The sequence below is a fragment of the Mobula birostris genome, chromosome 16, assembly GCF_030028105.1.
Source record: "Mobula birostris isolate sMobBir1 chromosome 16, sMobBir1.hap1, whole genome shotgun sequence".
NCBI lineage: Eukaryota > Metazoa > Chordata > Chondrichthyes > Myliobatiformes > Myliobatidae > Mobula > Mobula birostris.
This window is the reverse complement of record NC_092385.1, coordinates 77124577-77148365: the sequence shown is the minus strand read 5'-3', so window position 1 is coordinate 77148365 and position 23789 is coordinate 77124577. Positions and strand designations below refer to the sequence as shown.

At 42.9% G+C, this 23789-nt stretch overlaps 1 protein-coding gene across 1 annotated transcript; it reads left to right on the top strand.

Annotated features, from left to right (window-relative positions):
* Nucleotides 1–150: 150 nt before the first annotated feature.
* arpc4 (actin related protein 2/3 complex, subunit 4) lies at nucleotides 151–18204 on the top strand. Its single transcript, XM_072280902.1, has 6 exons — nucleotides 151–354; nucleotides 2599–2714; nucleotides 3332–3443; nucleotides 7298–7393; nucleotides 8398–8568; nucleotides 16637–18204. The coding sequence occupies exons 1-6, from the start codon at nucleotides 166–168 to the stop codon at nucleotides 16640–16642; spliced, it is 690 nt and encodes a 229-aa protein (XP_072137003.1). The 5' UTR covers nucleotides 151–165; the 3' UTR covers nucleotides 16643–18204.
* Nucleotides 18205–23789: the final 5585 nt, after the last annotated feature.

Genomic DNA, 23789 nt, shown 5'->3' with positions numbered 1-23789 from the left:
CCAGCAGGCTTGCAGGAGAAATGCACAATTATTTAGCAGTGTTAACTGAAGGAGAGGGGCAAGATAAGCCAGAACCGTGCACAAAGCGAGGCAACGGCACAGCCTTCATCCCCACTCCCATGCAAGCATGGTACACTCCATGCAGGGGGAGTGAGAGAAAACACAATGCATATTAATACCAGGATCATTAAAGAGAACTTAATGCAGAAAATAACTTTCTGCTGTAAGAGCCATGGTACGTCGCACATAAGGCGAATACTGCCCGACTTTGTGCTGGGGGCTGTGCGCATGCGCAGGCGCCCGGCCCGACCCGACCCTGTCCGGTCCGTTTCCGCCTTCCGGGAAGACAAGATGGTAAGCGGGGCCGGGGTCGGGCAGCGCTGAGCGGCTCCCAGCTCGGGGTCTCCGCGGCCGAGCGACGGTCACCATTCATCCTGAGCCGGGGGGTGGTCAGCGCCTGGTGCTGCTCACGGATAACGGGGCGAACGGACCCCACCCATCTCCCGAGGGCGAGAGCAGATCCACACCCAGCGCTTCCTGTCATTGAGCCAGCGTTAAAGCCGGAGAGTCTCGGGCCGGTCGAGCTGAGGTTCCCCTACCAGGCTCTTTGTCCGCTGCCCAGCGCCCTGTCTCGGAATCCCCTCCGACTGGACCAAGAACCGTTTTCTCCATAGCTTGTCGGAGGGTCGGAGAAGAAAGGGAGGGCAGGAGATGAAATAGGGGGGCTAGGTCTCGGGGTTGTTCGAGTTGTCCACCTTTTTAAATCTGAAAGGGTGCAGCACGGCCTAATCTTATTTGTAGGAGAATGAGAAATTGTCACTAAAATCTCACGTTATTTTATTGATTTATGCGTATTTTCTAGGCCATATACTTTATCGGGGTTTTACACGTTATTTTCAAAGAACTTAGTTAGCAAGTTTGTTTTCTATGTGAGAAGCTGGCTGGAGTGCAAACTTTGAAGTTTGATACTCAGTTATAAGGTTCTAATTATTGTACATGTAGTTCATTTGTGATTCATTTAATTTTTTTTAAATTAGAAGTTCAATTATAACTTCTGTACAGTTATTTAGCCTAAGTACTTAGAATTTCATAACCAAAAATCCTACCATTGAACTTTGAAAAATTTGAATTTGGTTTTAAAAAATATGAATAAGTTTGGCACCATTAAAAGTGGCTGCCATTTTAAAAAATAATTAGTTCACCAATGCTCTTGTGGGATTTCAGTCATAGGGAAACGTGATTTGGGCCTTGGTTGTTCTTGGACGATCATGTCCAAATATCTTCAAAAGTTCGGTGTGGATGCCTTTGTGTGCATGAACTACTTTGTTTGTCATCAGTTACTTTATATCATTAGGATGTGATGTCTGTGTTATGTGGCACAATTTGTGTTCTGGATATTCGTACCCAGCTTGCTGGTAGGCTTGTCAGTTTGTTACTTGCTTACTGCCCCTTATTCCTGCTGCCATTTAGACCAGCAATGAAGGTCCCCCATCTCTGGCAGTGTTCTTTCATCGTGGTGGTAGCTTCCCCTTGGTTTTCACTACTGTCAACCATGCAAGTCCTGGGTGAAGACTGGGGAATACCATCACACACAGATATATAAAGATTCTTCATTGCTGTTTCCATCACAGTTTTGTTGGATCAGTCAGGGTTGTTGGCCCTGAGTGGAACCCCCAAACCTGGAGGACCAGTGGATCACTTAGTCTGGCCTCTACCCTTTGACCTATTTGGCATGGACAACCCTACCAAGAGCCCAAGTATAAAACCCTGACTCCAGCCATCATAGCTGTCTGGACCATTGAGGCGTGGAATCGTCCAAATCACAACAAAGTTGTGGTCCTCTTGAAGGTTGCTACCGTTAACCGCCCACAATCGACTCCCTCCATTAGTTATCTAAATTTCCACATTAGTTGTTGCATCAGGTCTTATTCACTCTGGTCTATTCAATAATGTCGTCTTTAATGACTGTCAACAAGTACTAATGCAACACGCACACAATGTTGCAGGAACCTAGCAGGTCAGGCAGCATCTATGGAAATGAGTAAACAGTCAACATTTCGACTTGAGACCCTTCATCAGGACTAAAAATGAGCAGGGAAGACTGGGGAAGAAGGATAGTGTGAATGTTGATTTTTGCCTTCTAGTATTTTTTTCCTTTCCCCACTCTGGGCTCTTTCCTCTTCTCACCTGCCTATCACCTCCGCCTGGTGCCCCTCTTCTTCCCTTTCTCTCATGGTCCACTCTTCTCGCTTATCAGATTCCTTTTTCAGCTCTTACCTCTACCACTCACTTGGCTTCAGCTATCAAGTTTTTATTCTGGCATCTTTCCCCTTCCCTTCCAATCCTGAAGAAGGGTCTCGGAAACATCGACTGTTCATTCTTTTCCATCAATGCTGCCTGACCTGCTGAGTTCCTCCAGCATTTTGTACGTGTTGCCCTGCAGAATCTCTTGTGTTTAAGTACCAATGTATCTGTCTAGTTAAATATATTAAAACATGTAGATCAAAATAGGACTATTTTTCAACATGAATGCAGGCTTTTTCGAGATGAAATTCCTCCAAAAGTATTTAAATTTTTGTGTTCTCTCCTTTTGTAAAGGCTACACTTCGGCCATATCTGAATGCTGTTCGCGCCACCCTTCAAGCAGCACTGTGTCTGGAAAACTTCTCATCACAGGTGGTGGAGCGGCATAATAAACCAGAGGTGGAAGTGAGGTAACAAATTTCGTTTTTGGTTTGTCTCACTAAAACAATGCAATCTGTTTTTAGAGCTAAATGTGAATAAGCTTACTTTTGGACACTTGATGAAAGAGTTAAGTAATACCAAAAACTGATTCTTTAAGCTTTGTGGCTGAGATTTATTTATATAACGGGCAAATGAGCAGGATAACATTTTCAATAATCCTTGCAGAAGTATTCTTCTTTTACTGAAATATTGACTTCAGAGTACCTACTCTTCGGAATGGTGGTGCCTTTGTAGTTTCAATGTAGCACATTACGGTGTCTCAATACCAGTCCAAGTCGTCATAGTTGTTATGTGGAGAAATTTCTCTTTTGGCTTGGTTCTTAAGCACATTATTGGAACACTGTGATACATCACATTGAAACTAAAAAGGTGGCACCATTTTTAAATACAAAGCTAGCACAATGACTTGAAATTGCTTCTTGGAAAACTCAAGAACGCTGTAAGTCTGGGATCACACCATCTACATGCAATCCTTGGGAATATCTTTACATCAACACTCTAAAACAAAATGAATATAAATAATCCATGGAGAGTTCGATGTTTTTGCTTGCTCGATGGTAACAGACAACGTTTTACTTCAAAATAGGAGCAGTAAAGAGCTGCTACTGCAGCCTTTGATCATCAGCAGGAATGAGAAGGAGAAGGTCCTTATTGAGGGCTCAATAAACTCTGTACGAGTCAGCATTGCAATCAAGCAGGTCAGTGCCCTGTTTAACTTTGTTCATGTGTACCTGGCATGTAATCTAAATACTGCACTGGTTGGAAATTTAAATCTTTCTTGCTTCCCAGTTAAATGGTCAACCAGTTTCTAATAATGCACAATTTGAAATCTGGGAAGTTTTATCTAACTTGAAGTTTGAGCAAAATGTACATTTTCTTTTGGAAACACTAGCTGCCAAAAGTTTAAATAATAACATCATACTGCATTTAGGTGCTTCAGCCTGTTACATCATTCTGTAAGATTCCCTTTCACTTTCCTGCCCAGTATCCAAATCTCTTTCTGTTAAAGCCAAAAAAAAAATACTGATCTGCCTTGCATTTACTCAGCAGTTGGGTACACACGTCTTCTGAGGTGGATAATTCCAAAGATTCTCAACCCTCTGAATGCAGGAATTTCTCTTTTGACTTGGTCCTCATTCAGAGATTGTGCCCTCTAAATCTAAGATTGTGCAACCAAGGAAAAATACTTTATCCAAGCTTTTATCTATGCAAGTATATAAAACTTCTAAATCCTTCTGTGCAACAACTTTTCATATGACATTTTATTGATTTTTTTTTGACAGTTTCAGATATAACACATACTTCCTCTTCAGTTACTCTGCAAGATCTTTTTAATTCAGCATGTTTACCCTGACTATTGAAATGGTGTTCATCTCTGCCTAATCTCTAAGGGAGCCAACTCCTTCCCTAGCCATCCATTCACCCTTAATTTATCTGTAGAACCTCTTGGGATTTCCCGTAGCATTACTTGCCAGATCCATGTCATACCCTCTATATTTGCTCACCTGATTTCCCTCTTAAGTGTATTCTTAAGCTTTTTATGGTCATCAAGGGATTTACTCGATCCTGACCACCTAAACCTAATGTATACAGTACTCCTGTCTTTTTCTTGACCAGAGCATTGATATTTCTCAATAGCCAAGGTTCCCTGAACTGGCCAGGTTTAACCTTGGACTTGACCCATGTTTTTCCATCACTATCTTAAAACTAATAGAATTATGGTCACGAGCCAAAGTGCTCCCTGACTGCATTTACTGGCCCTGCCTCATTCCATCAGAAGTTGTCCAATGTTGTATTCTCCTCAAAAGGGTTCTCTTTTTATTGACTTGGGAGAGCTTCCTGGATACATTTCACAAATTCCACCCTGACCAGTGCCTGTCAATACTGGGGGGGAAATTAAAATCGCCCACTAATACAAACATATTATTCTTAAAACAATGAGCTGTTTCTCTACACACCTGTTCCTTAATTACCCACTGACTTTTGGAGGGGGATCTATAATATAACCTCACTAGAGTGATCCTCCATTTGTTTCTAAGTTCTACCCAGACAGCCTCTTGTATAACATTAGAATGGCACATCTCATCCCTCATGTCTTAAGTTATTTTGGTCCTCTCTGTAGTGTCATTTACCTACTACATAATAAACAAAATCATTAGTCACAGTCTTCACCTCTTCCCCTTCCCTCACCCCCACCCGTTTCGTCTGCAACGTGCTTTTTTTCTCTCACACATGACCATCAGCTGCCTTTGCTTTTTGATATTAACTAAGGCTAAATGATAATTTACTGAAAGGAGGAAAGCACATGGTCGTGGAAAGAACATGCAAACTCTGCACAGAGCACCAGGGTTGGGATCACACCCACGTTCCTGGAGCTGTAAGGCAGTAGCAATAATAACTGAGGTACCACCTTTTTCATACGGAATAGGCAAACGATGTATATACAATGAGGCTCAATTTTACCTAAATGAATAAAAATGCAAATGTCAAAGATCTGAAACAAAAGTGAAAATATGCATTTGGTCAGTCAATAACAGTAACCCTCTGTTTATAGAGTGGTTGTGTTGCTAGAAAATAGTCCATGTCACGGTTTTCAATTAAGTGAATCATTTACTCCCATTAAATCCCAGGTTATAAGGGAAGATGTGTTCTTACAGAAGTTTTCCTCTCAAGAGTAAGGCCCCCACAAGTATGCAGTCTACATGGAAGAGAATTTTGATATTGTATTATAGGCCAAAGGACCCGGCTGGTGGTGTAGTGGCATCAGCACTGGACTTCGGGCCGAAAGGTCCCGAGTTCGAATCCAGCCGGCTCCCCTGCACGCTTTCCATCCGTGCTGGGCTACGAGCTGGTGATCTCTTTGGAAACTCACCCGGCAGAAGGCAATGGCAAACCACTGCTGTAACTTGCCTCGTATGCGGTTCCCCACTACGTCAGAGAGGCGTAGAGGGAAATCGTCCGCTAACCGGAGAAACTCCAGATGTGACGTACCTTTCCCTTTATAGGCCAAAGATTGTTACTTTAATTGACTAGAAGTGGTATTACATTGTTTCGGTAGAAGAGATTGCCAATCCCTTAAGTGATTCCTGCTACGAACTGGCAGCCTGCACTTGTGGTTCTCATAAACTCTGGAGACTTTTTGTCTCCCATTAGAACAGATTTGTATTCTGTACCTCAAATATCTGGTAGTGATTTGTGAAATCAGTGAGGGTGAATTTTCATTATCCACATTACAGAAGTACAGGGGAACACTGTAATATGATTTATTCACATTTTGGATATTTCCATAGAATGCTAACAGTTTAAGGCTAGATTGTTAAAACTATCTTGTCTTCACTGATTGTATGTGGGCAGTAGGTAGCATAGCAGTTTGCACAACGTTTTACAGTGCCAGCTAGAAGATCAGGGTTCAATCTTCTGCCACTGTCTGTGAGAAGTTTGTACATTCTCCCTGTGACGGTGTGCGTATCCTCTGGGTGCTCTGGTTTCTTCCCACATCGTAGAGTTAGGTTAGTAAGTTGTGGGGGTGCTATTTTGGCACCAGACCGTGGAGACACTTGCAAGCTGCTCAGCACACTCCTCATTGATTTGATGCAAAGACGCATTTCACTGCACGTTTCAACGTTTTGATGTACCTGTGACCAAATAAAGCTAATCTTGGGTATTTCCAGTATTTAAAAAAAAATGCTTCTGTGATTCCCATCCGCATTAATCAGTTTTCTCTAAAATATATCTTGGCAATGGTGGCTTAGCTAAAATGCTTCCTCTATACTACTTCTGTTGTATACAGGTAACCCAATGAGGCAACATTATTGATGGAGAAACTCAGTAATTTTAGCCTGGGGGTTATACCTGAATCAAAATCAGGTTTAATATCACTGGTAGATGCGGTGAAATTTGTTGTTTTATGGCAGCGGTACATTGCAATACATTAAAAAAAAACTATACATTACAGTAAGAAGTGTGGAAAAAAATAGTGAGGTAGTGTTCATGGGTTCATTGTCCATTCAGAAATCTGATGATGGAGGGGAAGAAGCTGTTCCTAAAACCCTGAGTGTGTGTTTTCAGGATCCTGTACTTCCTCTCTGGTGGTAGTACTGAGAAGAGGGCATGTCCTGGGTGATGTGGATCCTTAGTGATGGTTGCCACCTCTTTGAGCCATCGCCTTCTGAAGGTGTCCTGGATGTTGGGGAGGCTAGTGCCTCTGATGGACCTGGCTCAGTTTGCAACTTTCTGCAGCTTTGTCCGATCCTGTGCAATGGCCTGTCCATACCATATCATTCCTGTTGCTACATGGTGGTGCTTTACTCCTTGACATATTTGATACTTCTCCCTTGAGTAGCAAAGAATAATCTTTAACGAGAGTGAGGATTTGTTTAACCACTTTGTAACTGTTATTTTTGTACTTTCCCACAAATGCCTTCATTGGTAATTTTGCACGTGGCATCTTTGTTTTTAATTATCCTTTGTATAGTTATTTGTAAATACCACATTTTCAGTTTTGAACAGGTTGAAATTTGTACCCATTATGGTTTCATATTGTTAATTTTAGGCAGACGAGATTGAAAAGATTCTTTGTCACAAATTCATGAGGTTTATGATGATGCGAGCGGAGAATTTCTTCATCCTCCGGAGAAAAGCTGTTGAGGTAATTATACTACCTGGAATTTGCTATTTGGTTTCATTTCATTGGTGCAAGTGATTGTAAAAACAGGTGATGACTGAGAAACAGTAGTTACTCTGTTTGTGGCATTTCTTTAACTTTGAATTCTTTATCCACCACTCAAACTCTAATTCCTTTCTATAAGCAGTTCAAGAAGTTGATACACATTGCATTCTGCTGCTGTGCTCATCATAGGAAGTGTTCAGCTGCTTGAAAATATACAGAGTTTAACCTGAACATTGTGTATGAATGTTGTCTATCTCATCACAAGTATCTCCTTTCCTTTACAATCATACTCTGTCTTGTGAAGGAAACTTACTTCCATTTATGTTGAAGAACTTCCAGCAGCTTTTTGATGTGGGTGGCTTTCTTAATGAGAAAATAGGAGGCACTTATCTCTAGTCTTCTGTATCCAGTGATCAGCAAACAATCTGAATGTAGTTCATGCTATCATCTTTATCCTGGCACTGAAAGCATATGAAATTTGAAACTGAAGGACTGAAAATCTCAGGTAGCAGAATCTGAGCTGTGTAGCAGATTCAGATTCAGAATCAGAATCAGACTTATTATCCAAGATAGAGATCACAGCATCACCAGATGCTGCAGGATTTGCACACGTCTAGTTTTATTCTCCCTTTAGCATCGTACGTAAAAGGCAGTGAGCTCCTCTGAAGTGATAAACCATTTTGCAGTGTGTCTTTACTGACAATGTGATTGAAAGGACTACATGGTGCAATGAGTCGGCAGCTACTTTTTAATCTCTAGGAAATGGATTTGAGCCAGTCTTGTACAAATTCATCAAGAGCTCTAATAAGAAAGTATAATGGTTACCATAATTTTGATAGGAAGTATCTAGAACTCCAGTTTATATCTGGTGAATGGATTATATGCAAATACTTGGAGAAATTTTTCCTACCATCTCGATTTGCTCGATAGCTAACAATGTCAGTGACTACACTAAATGAAACTCCTGTTTCCTCTCTTGGCAGGGCTACGATATCAGCTTCCTGATCACCAACTTCCACACTGAACAAATGTACAAACACAAGTTGGTTGATTTTGTCATCCACTTCATGGAGGAGATTGATAAAGAAGTCAGTGAAATGAAACTGTCATTAAATGCCAGAGCTCGCATTGTTGCAGAGGAGTTCCTCAAAAATGTGAGTTTTTCTTGTTCTCTCAATTTACCCAAAGCATAGAAATTTGCAGTACAGCTGCTGAACCCATCAGAGCCTGAACATTGCTCCTCTGATATTTTACTGCTTGATTTGGTAGGGTCGGTTAGCGTTGCATAAATAACGTGAGTCAGTCTTTGTGCTGGCTTTACTTTGCTGTTTGTGGTGTTTGCGTTTCTGACAGGATGTGTTCCTCAAATATGCTTCACTTCTCTTTTGGTTGAGACTGTGCTTTGAACATTAAACATATGTGGTGATGCTGTTTAAAAGGAAGTGTCCTAAAATAGCCCAATGACTTGTTCAAAGTCTGCAGTTGTAACAAAGCAGCGTTCATTCCCTATGTACAATTATGCTGAAAAGATAATTCTTCTCACAAAGCGCCATGGTAGCACAGCATTATTGCAGTTTGGGTTGTCAGGAGTTCGGGAGTTCAATTCTGATGTCATCTGTACATTCTCCCCATGGAATGTGGGGGTTTTCTCCTGGTGCTCCGGTTTCCTCCCAGTGAGTAGGTTAATTGGTCACGGTTAGGGTTAAGTCAGGGATTGCTTATGTCAATAAATAACCAAGATTATGTTGATGGTACGGCATCGAAAAGGCACCTTTGACTCTTTGAGCCAGGTTGTCCAGTGACCCCTATCTAACTTTGGCCCAATGAAGGGACAATTTATGCAGTGTCCAATTAACCGACTTACTGGTATGTTTTTGGACTGTGGAAGGAAACCGGAGCACCCAGTGGAAACCCAGACCATCATGGGGAGAATATACAAACTCCTTACAGACAACGGCAGGAACTGAGCCCGTGTCGCTGGTATTGTAAAGTATTGTGGTACCGCTACACCCTATGGATTGTTATCTTTCATCTCAAGGAGGTTAGAAAGAAATAGGATGTACTTATTTTACTGTCAGGCTACGTTCGGACAATATGGGTCATCTCTGAGCATTTGTAATGCAGGAAGAAGATGCTAGAGTAAAGATCCATCAATTGATACAGGGCTATTAGTTTTAAATATTAGAGAAGCTTACACAGAAGAGGTTGTATTACCTGGGCATATTTGAAGGGATGATGTAATTGATATGCTAAGGGGAACCAGTATGATAGAGCTGAGGATGAGGAGCAGGTTTATAAATAGGTGAGGGGTGTAACATGAATATAAGGAAGGACAAGCCAATGATTGGGTACAAATGCAGACAGAGCAAAGAGTTAAATTGTACCACAGAGGCAAAATTCAAAAAGGCTGAAGAATGCAGAACTGAAGGTGCTGTATTTAAATGTGCATAGCATTCGGAGTAAGGTGGACAAACACATGATGCAATTAGAGATTGGTTGGTATAACGTTGTGGGCATCACGGAGTCGTGGCTGAAAGAAGGACATAGTTGGGAGTTTAACATCAAAGGGTATACTTTGTATTGAAAGGACAGGCAGGAAGGCATAGGCAGTGATGTGGATCTCTTGGTAAGAGATGGAATTACATTTTTAGAGGTGACATAGAATCAGAAAATGTTGAATCGTTGTGAGTGGAGTTAAGAAACTGCAAGGGTGAAAGAAACACTATGGAAGTCATATATAGGCCTCCAAATAGTAGCGGAGATATAGGGTTGAGATTGCAAAGAGAGCTGGAAAAGCCTTGTAATAAGGGTAATGACACGATTGTAATGGGGGACTCAATATGCAAGAGGATTGGGAAATTAAGGTTGGTGTCGGATTGCAACAGAGGGAATTTGTTGAATGCCTACGAGATAGCTTTTTAGAGCAGCTTGTGTTTGAGCCCACGAGAAGAAAGGTGATCTTAGCTTGGGTTTCAGAGGTACATTTAATGTCAGAGAAATGTATACAATGTACATCCTGAAATGCTCTTTCTTCACAAACATCCATGAAAACAGAGGAGTGCCCCAAAGAATGAATGACAGTTAAATGTTAGAACACCAAAGTTCTCCCCCCCCCCCCAGCTCCCCTCCCTCCCACACGTAAATGGCAGCAAGCAACAATCCCCCCTCCCCCCCCCCCCGGCAAAAAAGAGCATCGGCACCCACCACCGAGCACTCGTGTGAACAAAGCAACAGCAAAGACGCAGACTTGTAGTTACCCCAGAGACATCGTGTTTCACCCAGTATTTGACATACCACAGGTGTGCGCTCTCTTCTCCTCCCCCGCCCCCCCAAATAAGGGAGAAAGAGGTGTCTCCATTTCAGAGTGAGAGGGGAGACATAACAAACAACTCGTTGGTTTACGATGTTAAAATTCTGAGCTGTGTGTCCGAAGATCTCGGGTCTCTGGGCACACAGCCTTAGACTTTCCGACTCCCACGACACACCGATCTCCTGCCTGGACACCAACCTCCGATTCCCCCGTCTCCAGAGCCATGAGATCTCAGTCCTCTGAAGGCGAGCGAAGCTCTTGAGCTGCGCCCTTGGCATGCCTAGTAATGGCCATTCCCGCAAAGAACGGTAGTCAGTGTGTAACTCCAGGTCAAGGTCTTCAAAAGAACCCTGAAAGGGGAAAATTAGCGGTATTAAGGATGGAAATAGAGCTGTTTCCGAAAATGCAAGCAAAGGAGACACTGTTAGGTGCCATAGATTCTCCTAAGCTCCTCCTCCAGGGTGTTGTGTAATAACCTAGATCTTAATAAGGAGCTTAATGTAAAGGAACCTTTAGGAGGCAGTGATCATAATATGATTGAATTCATACTGCATTTTGAGAGGGAAAAGCATAAGTTAGATGTATCATTATTGCAATGGAACAAGGGGAATTACAGAGGCATGAGAGAGGAACTTGCCCAGGTGGATTGGAGGAGGATACTGGCGGGGATAATGGCAGAACAGAGGTGGCTGAAGTTTCTGAGAATAGTTCACAAGCACAAGATGGCTATGTCCCACAGAAGTTGTTCTCGTGGCAGGGGCAGGCAAATGTGGCTGACAAGGGAAGTTAAGGATTGCACAAAAGCAAAGGAAAGGGCATATAAGGTAGCAAAAGTGATTGGGAAGTTAGATCATCCTTGCCTGCTCTCCATCTTCCTCTGGGCTCCTCTCCCCCTTTCTTTCTCCCTAGGCCTCCCGTCCCATGATCCTTCCCCTTCTCCAGTCTTGTATCCCTTTTGCCAATCAACGTTCCAGCTCTTAGATCTTCCATCCCCCTCCTGTCTTCTCCTATCATTTCTGATCTCCCCCTCCCCTTCCCACTTTCAAATCTCTTACTCAATTTTTTAAGTTAGTCCTGACGAAGGGTCTCGGCCCGAAACGTCGACTGTACCTCTTCCTATAGATACTGCCTGTCCTGCTCTGTTCAGCAGCATTTTGTGTGTGTTGCTGGGAAGTTGGATGATTGGGAAGCTTTTAAAATCCAACAAAAGGCGACTAAAAAAACTATAAGCAGGGAAAAGATGAAATATGAGGGCAAACAAGCCAATAATATAAAGCAGGATACTAAAAGATGGTTTTTGTAAAGGGTAATCTTGCCTGACAAATCTGTTGGCATTCTTTGAAGAAGTAACAAACAGGGTGGACAAAGGAAAGGCAGTGGATGTCATATACTTGGATTTTCAGAAGGTGTTTGAAAAGGTTCCTCATGTGAGGCTGCTTAACAAGATAAAATCCTGAGCTGTTACAGGAATCATACTGGCGTGGATAGAGGAATGGCTGACAGGCAGGAGGCAGCGATTGGGAATAAAGGGGGCCTTTTCTGTTTGGGTGCCAGTAACGAGTGGTGTTCCTTTGGGGTCAGTATTGGGACTGCTACTTTTCACATTGTTTGTCAATGATTTGGAAAATGGCTTTGTGGCAAAGTTTGCGGATGATGTGAAGATAGGTGGAGGGATAGGTAGTGCTGAGGAAGCATTGCAATTGAAACATGATCTGGACGAATTGGAAGAATAGGCAAAAAAGTGGCAGATGAAATACAGTGTTGGGAAATGTATGATACATTTTGGTAAAGGGAACAATAGTGCGGACTATTATCTAAATAGGTAGAAAATTCAAACATCAGAGGTGCAAAGGGACTTGGGAGTCCTAGTGTAAGACTGCCAGCAGGTTAATTTGCATGTTGAGTCTGTGGTAAAGAAGGCAAATGCAATGTTGGCATTTATTTCAAGAGGGATAGAATGTAAAGACAAGGTGATAATGCTGAAGCTTTATAAGACACTAGTCAAGCTGTACTTGGAGAATTGCCAATAGTTTTGGGCCCAAATCTCAGAAAGGATGTGTTGTCATTAGAGAAGGTCCAGATGAGGTTCACTAGGATGATTCTGGAAATGAAGGGGTTAACATATGAGGAGCATTTGGCAGCTTTGGGCCTGAACTCACTGGAATTTAGAATGCAGGTGGGGGTGGAATCTCATTGAATCATAGTCATACTTTATTGATCCCCGGGGAAATTGGTTTTCGTTACAGTTGCACCATAAATAATTAAATAGTAATAAAAGCATAAATAAATAAATAGTAATATGTAAATTATGCCAGGAAATAAGTCCAGGACCAGCCTATTGGCTCAGGGTGTCTGACCCTCCAAGGGAGGAGTTGTAAAGTTTGATGGCCACAGGCAGGAATGACTTCCTATGACGCTCTGTGTTGCATCTTGGTGGAATGAGTCTCTGGCTGAATGTACTCCTGTGCCCAACCAGTACATTATGTAGTGGATGGGAGACATTGTCCAAGATTGCATGCAACTTGTACAGCATCCTCTTTTCAGACACCACCGTCAGAGAGTCCAGTTCCATCCCCACAACATCACTGGCCTTATGAATGAGTTTGTTGATTCTGTTGGTGTCTGCTACCCTCAGCCTGCTGCCCCAGCACACAACAGCAAACATGATAGCACTGGCCACCACAGACTCGTAGAACATCCTCAGCATCGTCTGGCAGATGTTAAAGGACCTCAGTCTCCTCAGGGAATAGAGACGGCTCTGACCCTTCTTGTAGACAGCCTCAGTGTTCTTTGACCAGTCCAGTTTATTGTCAATTTGTATCCCCAGGTATTTGTAATCCTCCACCATGTCCACATTGACTCCTTGGATGGAAACAGGGGTCACCGGTACCTTAGCTCTCCTCAGGTCTACCACCAGCTCCTTAGTCTTTTTCACATTAAGCTGCAGATAATTCTGCTGACACCATGTGACAAAGTTTCCTACCGTAGCCCTGTACTCAGCCTCATCTCCCTTGCTGATGCATCCAACTATGGCAGAGTCATCCGAAAACTTCTGAAGATGACAAGACTCTGTGCAGTAGTTGAAGTCCGAGGTGTAAATGGTGAAGAGAAAGGGAGACAAGACAGTCCCCTGTGGAGCCCCAGTGCTGCTGATCACTCTGTCGGACACACAGTGTTGCAAGCACAGGTACTGTGGTCTGCCAGTCAGGTAATCAGGAATCCATGACAGCAGGAAAGCATCCACCTGAATCGCTGTCAGCTTCTTCCCCAGCAGAGCAGGGCAGATGGTGTTGAACACATTGGAGAAGTCAAAAAACATTACCCTCACAGTGCTCGCTGGCTTGTCCAGGTGGGTGTAGACACGGTTCAGCAGAAACCTAGCAGATGATGAAAGAACTGGATAAGGTGGATGTGGAGGGATGTTTTCTGTGGTGAGGGTATCCAGAACTAGAGGGCACAGTGAGATCAGTGATGCCCACAATGTCATACCGACCATCTCTAGTTGTGCCACGAGTTTGTCCACCTTATTCTGACCTTTCGCTCTGCATCCTTTGCCCTTTTGCGTTTTGCCTCTCTGGTGCAATTTCCTTTGTTCTGTCTGCATTCATGCCCCTGGTCCAGAGGAATGTTTCATTTGGCGGTATACATGTATGTGGCTGAATGGCAATAAACTTGAACTTTTATTCTCATCTCAGGTTCTGCATTTATTTACACCAGCGTGATACTTGCTGTCATTTTGTCTTTCACAAATTGAAGAGATCGAGGTTATAATTTGAAAAATAAAATCTTTCATTTATAGACAATGTTCCCTCTAATTTGAATGACCAGTGTGCACCAAAATCTTGTGCTGTGCAATTTCTTACCCAGTGACAACACCATGCATATTGAATTTTATATATAGAAGTATTCATTTTCACAGCTAGCAAAACACTGTTAATGAGAACTTGATCTCTGGGTTTGATCGTTTTCACTTTCGTTCATCTGAACTGTCACAAAACTTAGATACTGAGGCTGTAGCGGGTAACTTAAGGATTTTCTCACTGGAGTTTTTGCACATTGTCCATGTGTGATTTGCTTGCGAAATAATGCTTTAAAAAGTCTAGTTTGCAAATTCTTCCCACTTGCAAATTCTCTAGCAACTTTTGCATCACAACAATTCATGCTGGTAACACCAGTTTCTGTATTTGTACGTAAATATTTCTCATAGCTCCATGTTCCTGAGCTTTCAGTGTAGCAATTTTTATTGTTTCTTAAGCTATTCTGCATTAAATGAACTAACAGATCTATTGTGCTTCGCGCCCTTTGTTTCTGTAGAATTCGATTTATTCAATAAAAACAACATAAATAAGCCAGTTCTAAAATCTGCAGATAAATCTTCACAAGCTCCAGAATGCTCTGCCTCAGAAGACAGTGGTGGCCAATTCTCTGGATTCTTTCAAGAAAGAGTTAGATAGAGCTCTTAAAGATAGCGGAGTGAAGGGATATGGGGAGAAGGCAGGAAAAGGGTACTGATTGTGGATGATCAGCCATGATCACAGTGAATGGTGGTGCTGGCTCAAAGGGCTGAATGACCTACTCCTGCACCTGTTGTCCATTGTTGTCAACAGCGTCCATATCCGAAAAGGAAATGTGATTGTGTGTGATCATGAAATGTAGTTAACATGTCAACAGGGTTGATGATGGCCACCTGTTGTGTGCAGTTTAAATTCGTTTGTGCACTAGTAAAAGATGTGTGTGTGGGCACACCTTAGAAGAAACTTTGGTCATAGAGTCTCTGACTCGGCTCTTTCTTAATCTGTGTGTTTATGTGATAATCCATTTCTATTTCTGAGGGATTCTTATTTCCTATACTATCTAATATTCTTTTCCTGAAGTTTATTTCTCCATCAGCAATATCTGTTTTTGTGAAGCTACTTTGTTCTGCATTTTCCATTCTGTCTATTCCATCCTCCTCTCTCTCAATACCCTTTCCTTCATCCCCACACCCCCCCCCACTGTTCCCTTATCCTTCCTTCCTCATTTTTCCCATTCACTTTTCTCTGCCTCATTCCCCATACTTTGTTTAATTGTCATTCAACCATATCCATGTCTGGGGCCATGGTACAAAACACAGTATCAATAGTCACTCACAGCATACAGTACATATAATTATGATAGCAGAAAAACAGTTTCAAAATAAATTATAGCTCAAGTTTCTGAGTGTCCTGCATTACTTTCTTTTGCATTTCTTCCTATGTTAAAATTCTCAATTCTACTGAAATGTTTACCTTTCCCATTTGTTGCCACCTTCAATCTTTTATTAACAGATAGCTTTGCTTTCTTGGTTTGCTGCCCACCAATTGTAATTACCTTTATTTAGATTACAAAAATATGTAAGCTTATAGAATACTGAGAAGTTTTGGGTTTCAGAGACCAGTAACTTCCTGTTCTTGCCATGCTTGACTGAAGGAAAAAATTGGAGATACATTTACCCTTTGGCCATTGTAATAGTGTGCCAAAAATTACTTGCAAAATCTTAGTTTGCGCATTAATTTAATTTATTTGGTGGGAGATGGACAACATCTACGTTCAAATATTCTTTCCTCATACCTCCGGAGTCATGAAAATTGCTACTTTGATAGGAAACTAACAAACTGTGACAAATAAAAATGGTAGTGCCCTTAATGTTAAAAGTGCTCTTGCACCAGGTTCTTCCCTCAATAACCGAAAATGTACCAAATATGATCACGTAATGCTGAAGGAACTCAGCAGGTTAGGTGGTATCCATGGAGAGGACTAAGTAGTCGACATTTCCGGCTGAGACCCTTCATTCGTCCTGATCCTCCAGCATTTTGTGTGTCTTTCTCTCTATATATCTAGTATCTGCAGAAGATCTTGTGTCGCTAAATATGATCTTTCTTTTCTGTTTACAGTTCTGATGCTGCTTGCATTTGCTTTCAACTGTCAAGACCAAGGTGACGAGGAGCTATGTGAAACTGCACTGCTGGAAAGAAGCTTTGGGGCAGGGGTGGGTGTGATCATCTGCTGAAAGGGGGCTCAAACAATATCCTGACCAGCTTGCTGGAAGGAGCTTGTACAATAATTCAACCAGACTGCTGGCTTTATTATTAACAAATCGGTTTTTCAATTGATACTGTATTTACAGCAGCATATTATCTGTTGTAATTAGTTCTTTCACAAATTGAAGGGACCGAGTTATACATTTGTATTTTGAAAAATAAAAACTTTCATTCATAGTTTGTGTCATAGTGTCTCTGATTTGGCTCACTCTTAAATCCATGTGTTTAAGTGATAGTCCATTTTTTATTTTTGAGGAACTTGACCAACACGATAAAACCTATCACTGCCCGGGGTTCTTGACAATATTAGAAACAGCTCTTTACCTTACGAAACGATAAGCAAAATATGACAGATGCTGGGCATCATGAATAATAAATTTTGACAACACCTAGCAGGTCAGACACGTGTCTTGGTTAGTAAAAGGAGGGGAGTGGTTCCCTTTTATCAGAACTGATGGTTATTAACTTTAAATGTTTATCCTGCTTCTCTCCAGAAGCTGTCAATCCAGTTAAATGTTCCTGGTATACTCAGTCTCCACTGGTATTTATTCTATCACTGATTATAAATCATACTGAAACAGAGTCTGAGTAATTCATCACTTATATACTCTCCCTTCTTGTCATTTTTGTAATACAGAAAGCCACATTCCTCAAGTTTCTTTTAATTCTGCTCTTATTTCTAGCGATAGTTTCTGAAAAAGTTTTCTGTTTTGACAAATTTAATATTGTTACTGGAGTCATGTTTTGTTATCCAGAAAAAAATACTGCAGATGCTGGAAATCTGAAATAAATATAAAATGCTGTAAATACTCAGGAGGTCAGGTTGCATCTGAGAAGCAGAGTTAACATTTCAGGTTTAATCTTGTCATCAAACTAGTCTTGAAGAAAGTTCTTTGAACTGAATCATTAACTCAGTTTCAGGTCAATTTGTGAAAGAACTAATGACCATTTATCAGAACGGTTCTGGTGAGAGGTCATCAAACAGGAATGTTAACCCTGTTTTTTTTTCCCTCCACAAATGCTGCCTAGTTGGCTGAGTATTTTCTTTTATTTCCCTGTTTTATTACAAGTTTTGTTCTATTGCAAGTGGGTGTAGATTTTGTTGCTTTTAACATTTTCAACCATTGTAGCTGACAGAAATGAAAATGCAATGCTGTATTTGCCCAAAACCTCTTTGGTGATGAATAATAGGGGTGCAAGCTGTGGTACTGTTTTTAGTCTGGTCAACAGTACGCGTTCTGTAACATGGATGGTATAGAGTAGCAAGGTGTAGGCTCTCGTATGTGCTTGGCGAGTTCTCAGTTGAAATTAAACTCTGAAAAGTTTGAATGGGAATAATTTAACGAGGGTACATAATACTGCTGTCATTGCAATTAATATGTATTAACGTGCTTCTCTTTATTAAAAACCTTTGCAATTCACCTACCCAGTCATTTCCTGTAGATTGGTTTCATTTTTATCTTTGACACTTTTTATAGCTTATGAAATCTGAAAGGATTTTTAATATCTCCAAGATAATTTGTAAATATGACTAGCAGCACAATTGCCAAACCAGCAGAAATGGTCAGTTGGAGTCTGGATTACTAGAACTAAGAAAGTTTTATTAAAGAAACAAGCAACACAGTACTCTAATCAAAAGGATAATGAATGCAACAGTTCAGCAATGATAAACATACATGTACACAGAATTAAGATAACAGGATCAATCAAGCTCTATCATTGTCTAGGGGTAAATGACCAGTTTCAAAGTGGCGCAAAGTTCAGTTCAGTTCGCAGTAATCACTGCCCTGGCGATGGACAGTGTGGGGGAAGGAGAGAGAGAGAGAGCAAAAACGAATGAATATTCAAGCGGCTTCCACACACAGACCTTCGCAGTCAGCTTTCGGGCGAGTCCTTTGTGATGTCATCTGAGGTCACCAACCGTGACCCCTCTGTTTCCAGACACGATCGTTTCCCTGCGCTGAACCTGGCACCCAGGCAAGGGTGGACACACACCAGGTTCCCGCCGATCGTACCTTTCCACCCTGTGCGTTTATGGCCTGGTACTTCCCACTGACTTGTGAGAGACGCACCGCTTCCAGGGTCTTGTTACCTCAGGTGTCGTGTGTGTCCTGCCTTAGCGAACCTGTCCCTTTTTATCCCCCTGCTGGGGTATCGCCTGTCCATCACTTCAAACAGTTCAGGGTTCAAAGGGGGAGCCGCTCTTGACAGCTCCCGCCTTCTGTTACTCTCTCTCCCATCCCTTCATTACACATCTCCAAATGCTGCTCCGTTGTTTTCCTTATCTCTCTCTCTCCTGAAGACAGGTAGTAGACCAACTGCTGATCACACCGGTGCCAGCCCAGGCCAGCTACATCTTAATCTATGTGTATTCTTGTCACACTTCCCCCCCTTTAAGGATTTTTACCGGGGGTAAAAATTACAAACATGAATACATTATTTGATACACACACAAATATACATCTTTATCAGCTATTTGGCTAATACAGCGAGTTTGAAGTTGTCAACACCTGACAGACAGTCAGCCATCACATTTTCTGTTCCTTTTATATGTGTTATTAATAATCCCTTAGACCAGGCTCCAACTTAGCAAACTTCATAGTGGCCAAAAACACTGATGAATTGCGATCAATGTAACCTCTCATTTGGTTTTATCCCGGACCACAATAACAAGGGTCGTCCCATTCCGACTTGGTTTTCTCTCACAAGGGCTTAGTAGGAGGGGGAGGGGTAGTGACCGCAGAGTTATTGCAAAACTTCCTACAGTACCCCACCATCTCCAAGAGCCTTCTGAGGGCCCTCTTGTCTGTCGGGGTTGGGAGGTCAGCGATAGCCTGCACTGTAGCTTGCATCGCTGCCAGCTGCCCCTGTGTCACCACAATTCCCAGGTAAGTGACCTTCGTGTGGCCGAACTCATTTTTTTCAAGGTTCACTATCAAGCTGGCTTCAGACAGCCATATTAAATTGCCAATACACACCTCTGTGTTCGTCAGCCCTTTAGTCACTGAATTACTCATTCTATATGACTGTTGCTTGCTAGGCTGCCCTATTGTAACAGACACCACCCAACGTCCCAGTTCTTTGCATCGCCTCGGGACAATCAAACACACAGGTGCGAGTCGTTTAATTACTTCTCCTAAAGAGTCGCTTTGTTCGGGGCTTAAGGGAGAGACCTTATCAACAGACCTGGCCAAAACAATAGCCTTCTCCCATCTGGTCGACACCATACTCATCTTTTCAAAATGGTTTTTTTCTCTTATCGGGGGGACCCTAGCTTCCTTGATTTCCGTGCTAACACCGATTAGGCTTGTTAGCATATCAAAAGCCTGTGACCGTCTCAGTTCGCGTCGGTCATAATCAATAACATCCTTCCCCCTGGTTAGCCGGTAAACCTCTTTCATGATTCCACCAACTGTTCCCTCCAGTACCGCAAAATGTCCACCGGGGGGTACCTTGTGGACCAGGTTAAAAACCTCATCCCCATAACTCTTTTGCACCACCCCCCATTCCTCATCTGCGGGAACTGTACTGGGTTTTCCTTTCTTCCTTAGCACTTCCTCCTCCACACAATAGCCTACTAATTCCTTTGTCAAGTCTGTGTCAGAGAGAGCTGTCTCTGCCAAAACCATCAGCCCCTCGTCTCTCTCCTGCGTCTGCACAAATTCTTTCCTGGCTACTGCTAAGTCTGTCCCAGCTCCCTCACTACCTCTTGTCTCACTACACTCCTTCTTTTCATTTTCTACCCCCTTCTCGTACAAGGTTGGCAGAAACGTTTCAGCTAAATTTACCACCGCAGCCCCATGATGAACCTGTGAGTCCATGGGTGGGGCCTCACTGCCGGCAGGCTGACCTGTCAATCTCACGGCTGGGAACACGATTCCCCCGGCGATGTCATTACCGAGCAAGACTTCCACGCCTTTCATCGGTAATTCGGACCTCACCCCGATCGTGACTAGTCCAGACTAGTTGCTTTGTAGGTGTATCCGGTGCAAAGGGACTGACTCTGTCCCTTCCCCAACACCTTTGACCTTGACCTCCCCAGTCTGGGTCTCTGAGCTAAACTCTAATACACTCTTCAGTATTAGTGACTGACACGCTCCCGTGTCTCTCCAGATCCGCACTAGAACTGATTTTAACCCCTCCTTCACCGACACCAATCCGGCCGAGATAAACCTCTCGCGCCCTTCCTGAACTTTTGCAGACCTGTCCTTCCTTAGCAGTTCATGTACCAGCTCGATAAAGCCAGTCAAAATCGCCGTTTTTCCTTTTCCCGTCTCCTTCTTTGGGGCAAAGCACCTGGATGCAAAGTGTCCGACTTTCCCGCAATTATAGCAGACGATCCCAGGTGACTTCTTACCAGACTTGCTCCCGGTCTACCTTATCCTTCTCACTAGTCCCGGCTTACTTTCTGACTTTTCCAGCGGACTCTCCCCGCCGTCCTGACTACCCTTCTGGTAGCCTTTACTTGGGGCAAACTTCATTTTATGCGTGAACGCATACTCATCCGCTAACTTAGCAGTTGCTGCTAACGTGGCTGCCTCTTTCTCATCTAGGTAGGGTCTCATACCCTCAGGGACACAACCTTTAAACTGCTCAATCAGGATCAGCTGTAGCAGTCTGTCATAACCCCCTCTACCCCCTTCGAGGCGCACCAACACTCGCAATATGTCTGCATCTCACGGGCAAACTCTAAATACGTGCGGTCCCACTGCTTCCTCGCATTCCGGAACCTCTGCCAGTATGCCTCCGGGACCAACTCATAAATCCTGAGGATGGCCTCTTTCATCACCTCATACCTCTGGGCATCTTCCGCGGACAAAGCTGAGTAAGCTTCTTGGGCTTTCCCTTTCAGTACACTCTGAAGCAAAACAACCCACTTATCCCTCGGCCAGTCCTGACTTATAGCCACTTTTTCGAAATGGAGAAAGTACCAATCCACGTCGGTATCATCAAATGGGGGAACCAGCCTAACCTCCTGGGTCGCCCGGAACCCTCCACCTTGGTTCGGCACGAGCCCCTGCTCTGCCCTTATCTTTAACTTCTCCAGCTCGAATTCCCTTTCCCTCTGTTTCTCCTCTCGCTCCAGCTGTCTCTCTCTCTCTCTCTCTCTCTCTCTCTCTCCTGCCTTTCTAACTCTTTCTCTTTCTCCCGCCTTTCTAACTCTCTCTCCTGCCTTTCTAACTGTTTCTCTTCGTGTTCTAACTGTCGTACCCGGAACTCGTGCTCGAGTCTCAGTTTTTCAAGTTGCACCTGTACCGCGTCTCCAGCAGGTTTTTCAATAGACACCACCTCCAGCTCGCCTTGGGGAAACACACCTTTAGATACATAGTGCTCTATGATAGCTCTGTGTATCTCCTCTCTCCTCATTGTTGACTTCCCCTTAGCAAGATTCAACAGTTTGGCCACAGCTACCAATTCCGGTTTCCTGGCATCCTCTAATGCCTCCAAGGTCGGCGCCTTTATAAATTCCTCAGCCTCCATTTCTGCTGTTTGTCTTTTCTTTCCTTCGGGAATTTTGACCCAATCAATTTACTCCGTCCCAAATTTAGCGTTCAAAATCGCGGACGAGAACCCCACATGTTACGTACCCCGTAACTGGGTTGCCAAACCAGCAGAAATGGATCACTCAGTTGGAGTCTGGATTACTAGAACTAAGAAAGTTTTATTAAAGAAACAAGCAACATAGTACTCTAATCAAAAGGATAATGAATGCAACAGTTCAGCAATGATAAACATACATGTACACAGAATTAAGATAACAGGATCAATCAAGCTCTATCGTTGTCTAGGGGTAAATGACCAGTTTCAAAGTAACGCAAAGTTCAGTTCAGTTCGCAGTAATCACTGCCGTGGCGATGGACAGTGGGGGGAAGGAGAGAGAGAGCAAAAACGAATGAATATTCAAACGGCTTCCACACACAGACCTTCGCAGTCAGCTTTCGGGCGAGTCCTTTGTGATGTCATCTGAGGTCACCGACCGTGACCCCTCCGTTTCCAGACACGATCGTTTCCCTGCGCTGAACCTGGCACCCAGGCAAGGGTGGGCACACACCAGGTTCCCGCCGATCGTACCTTTCCACCCTGTGCATTTATGGCCCGGTACTTCCCACCGACTTGTGAGAGACGCACCGCTTCCAGGGTCTTGTTACCTCGGATGTCGTGTGTGTCCTGCCTTAGCGAACCTGTCCCTTTTTATCCCCCTGCTGGGGTATCGCCTGTCCATCACTTCAAACAGTTCAGGGTTCAAAGGGGGAGCCGCTCTTGACAGCTCCCGCCTTCTGTTACTCTCTCTCCCATCCCTTCATTACACATCTCCAAATGCTGCTCCATTGTTTTCCTTATCTCTCTCTCTCCTGAAGACAGGTAGCAGACCAACTGCTGATTCCACTGGTGCCAGCCCAGGCCAGCTACATCTTAATCTATGTGTATTCTTGTCACAATGACTAGCAGCACAATCTTGCACCCTCCTCCTTGCTTATGTCTAAGAGAAACTTGTTTGGCAGTTAAGTTGAAAAGTCTAATTATTTCAGTTACCCATTTAAAAAAAATTCAGTAGTGTTCATTTTGACAGGAGACTTGAGTCATCTTCATTCTACTGTACTTCGATATTTTTCATTGCAAATAGGAATATGTGTTGAAAATTCTTTGAAATTGGAATAACGTTTTTGAAATTTGTGCTTCTGGAAGTTCAACTGAGAAATTTCAGACACACTCTTGATTTAAGTATTATTGGGACAGTATTTGTTTATCATTTAAACACCTATTTTTGACCAAAGCATCATTTATAAAGATGAAAAAAGCATGACTGTAGCAGGTAAGATGTTACAGAGCCGAAATTGTGCAGTGTACACAAGGTAGCACAAAAATCAGATGTAAGATGAGGAACAGTAGTAGCAAATTATTGGAGAACTTAGTAGCAAGATCTTCAACTGATTTGGTCATTAGGTTTAATGAAATTTAAATATGATATGCTCCACATATGGTAAAGGGATATCAGCAATTCATT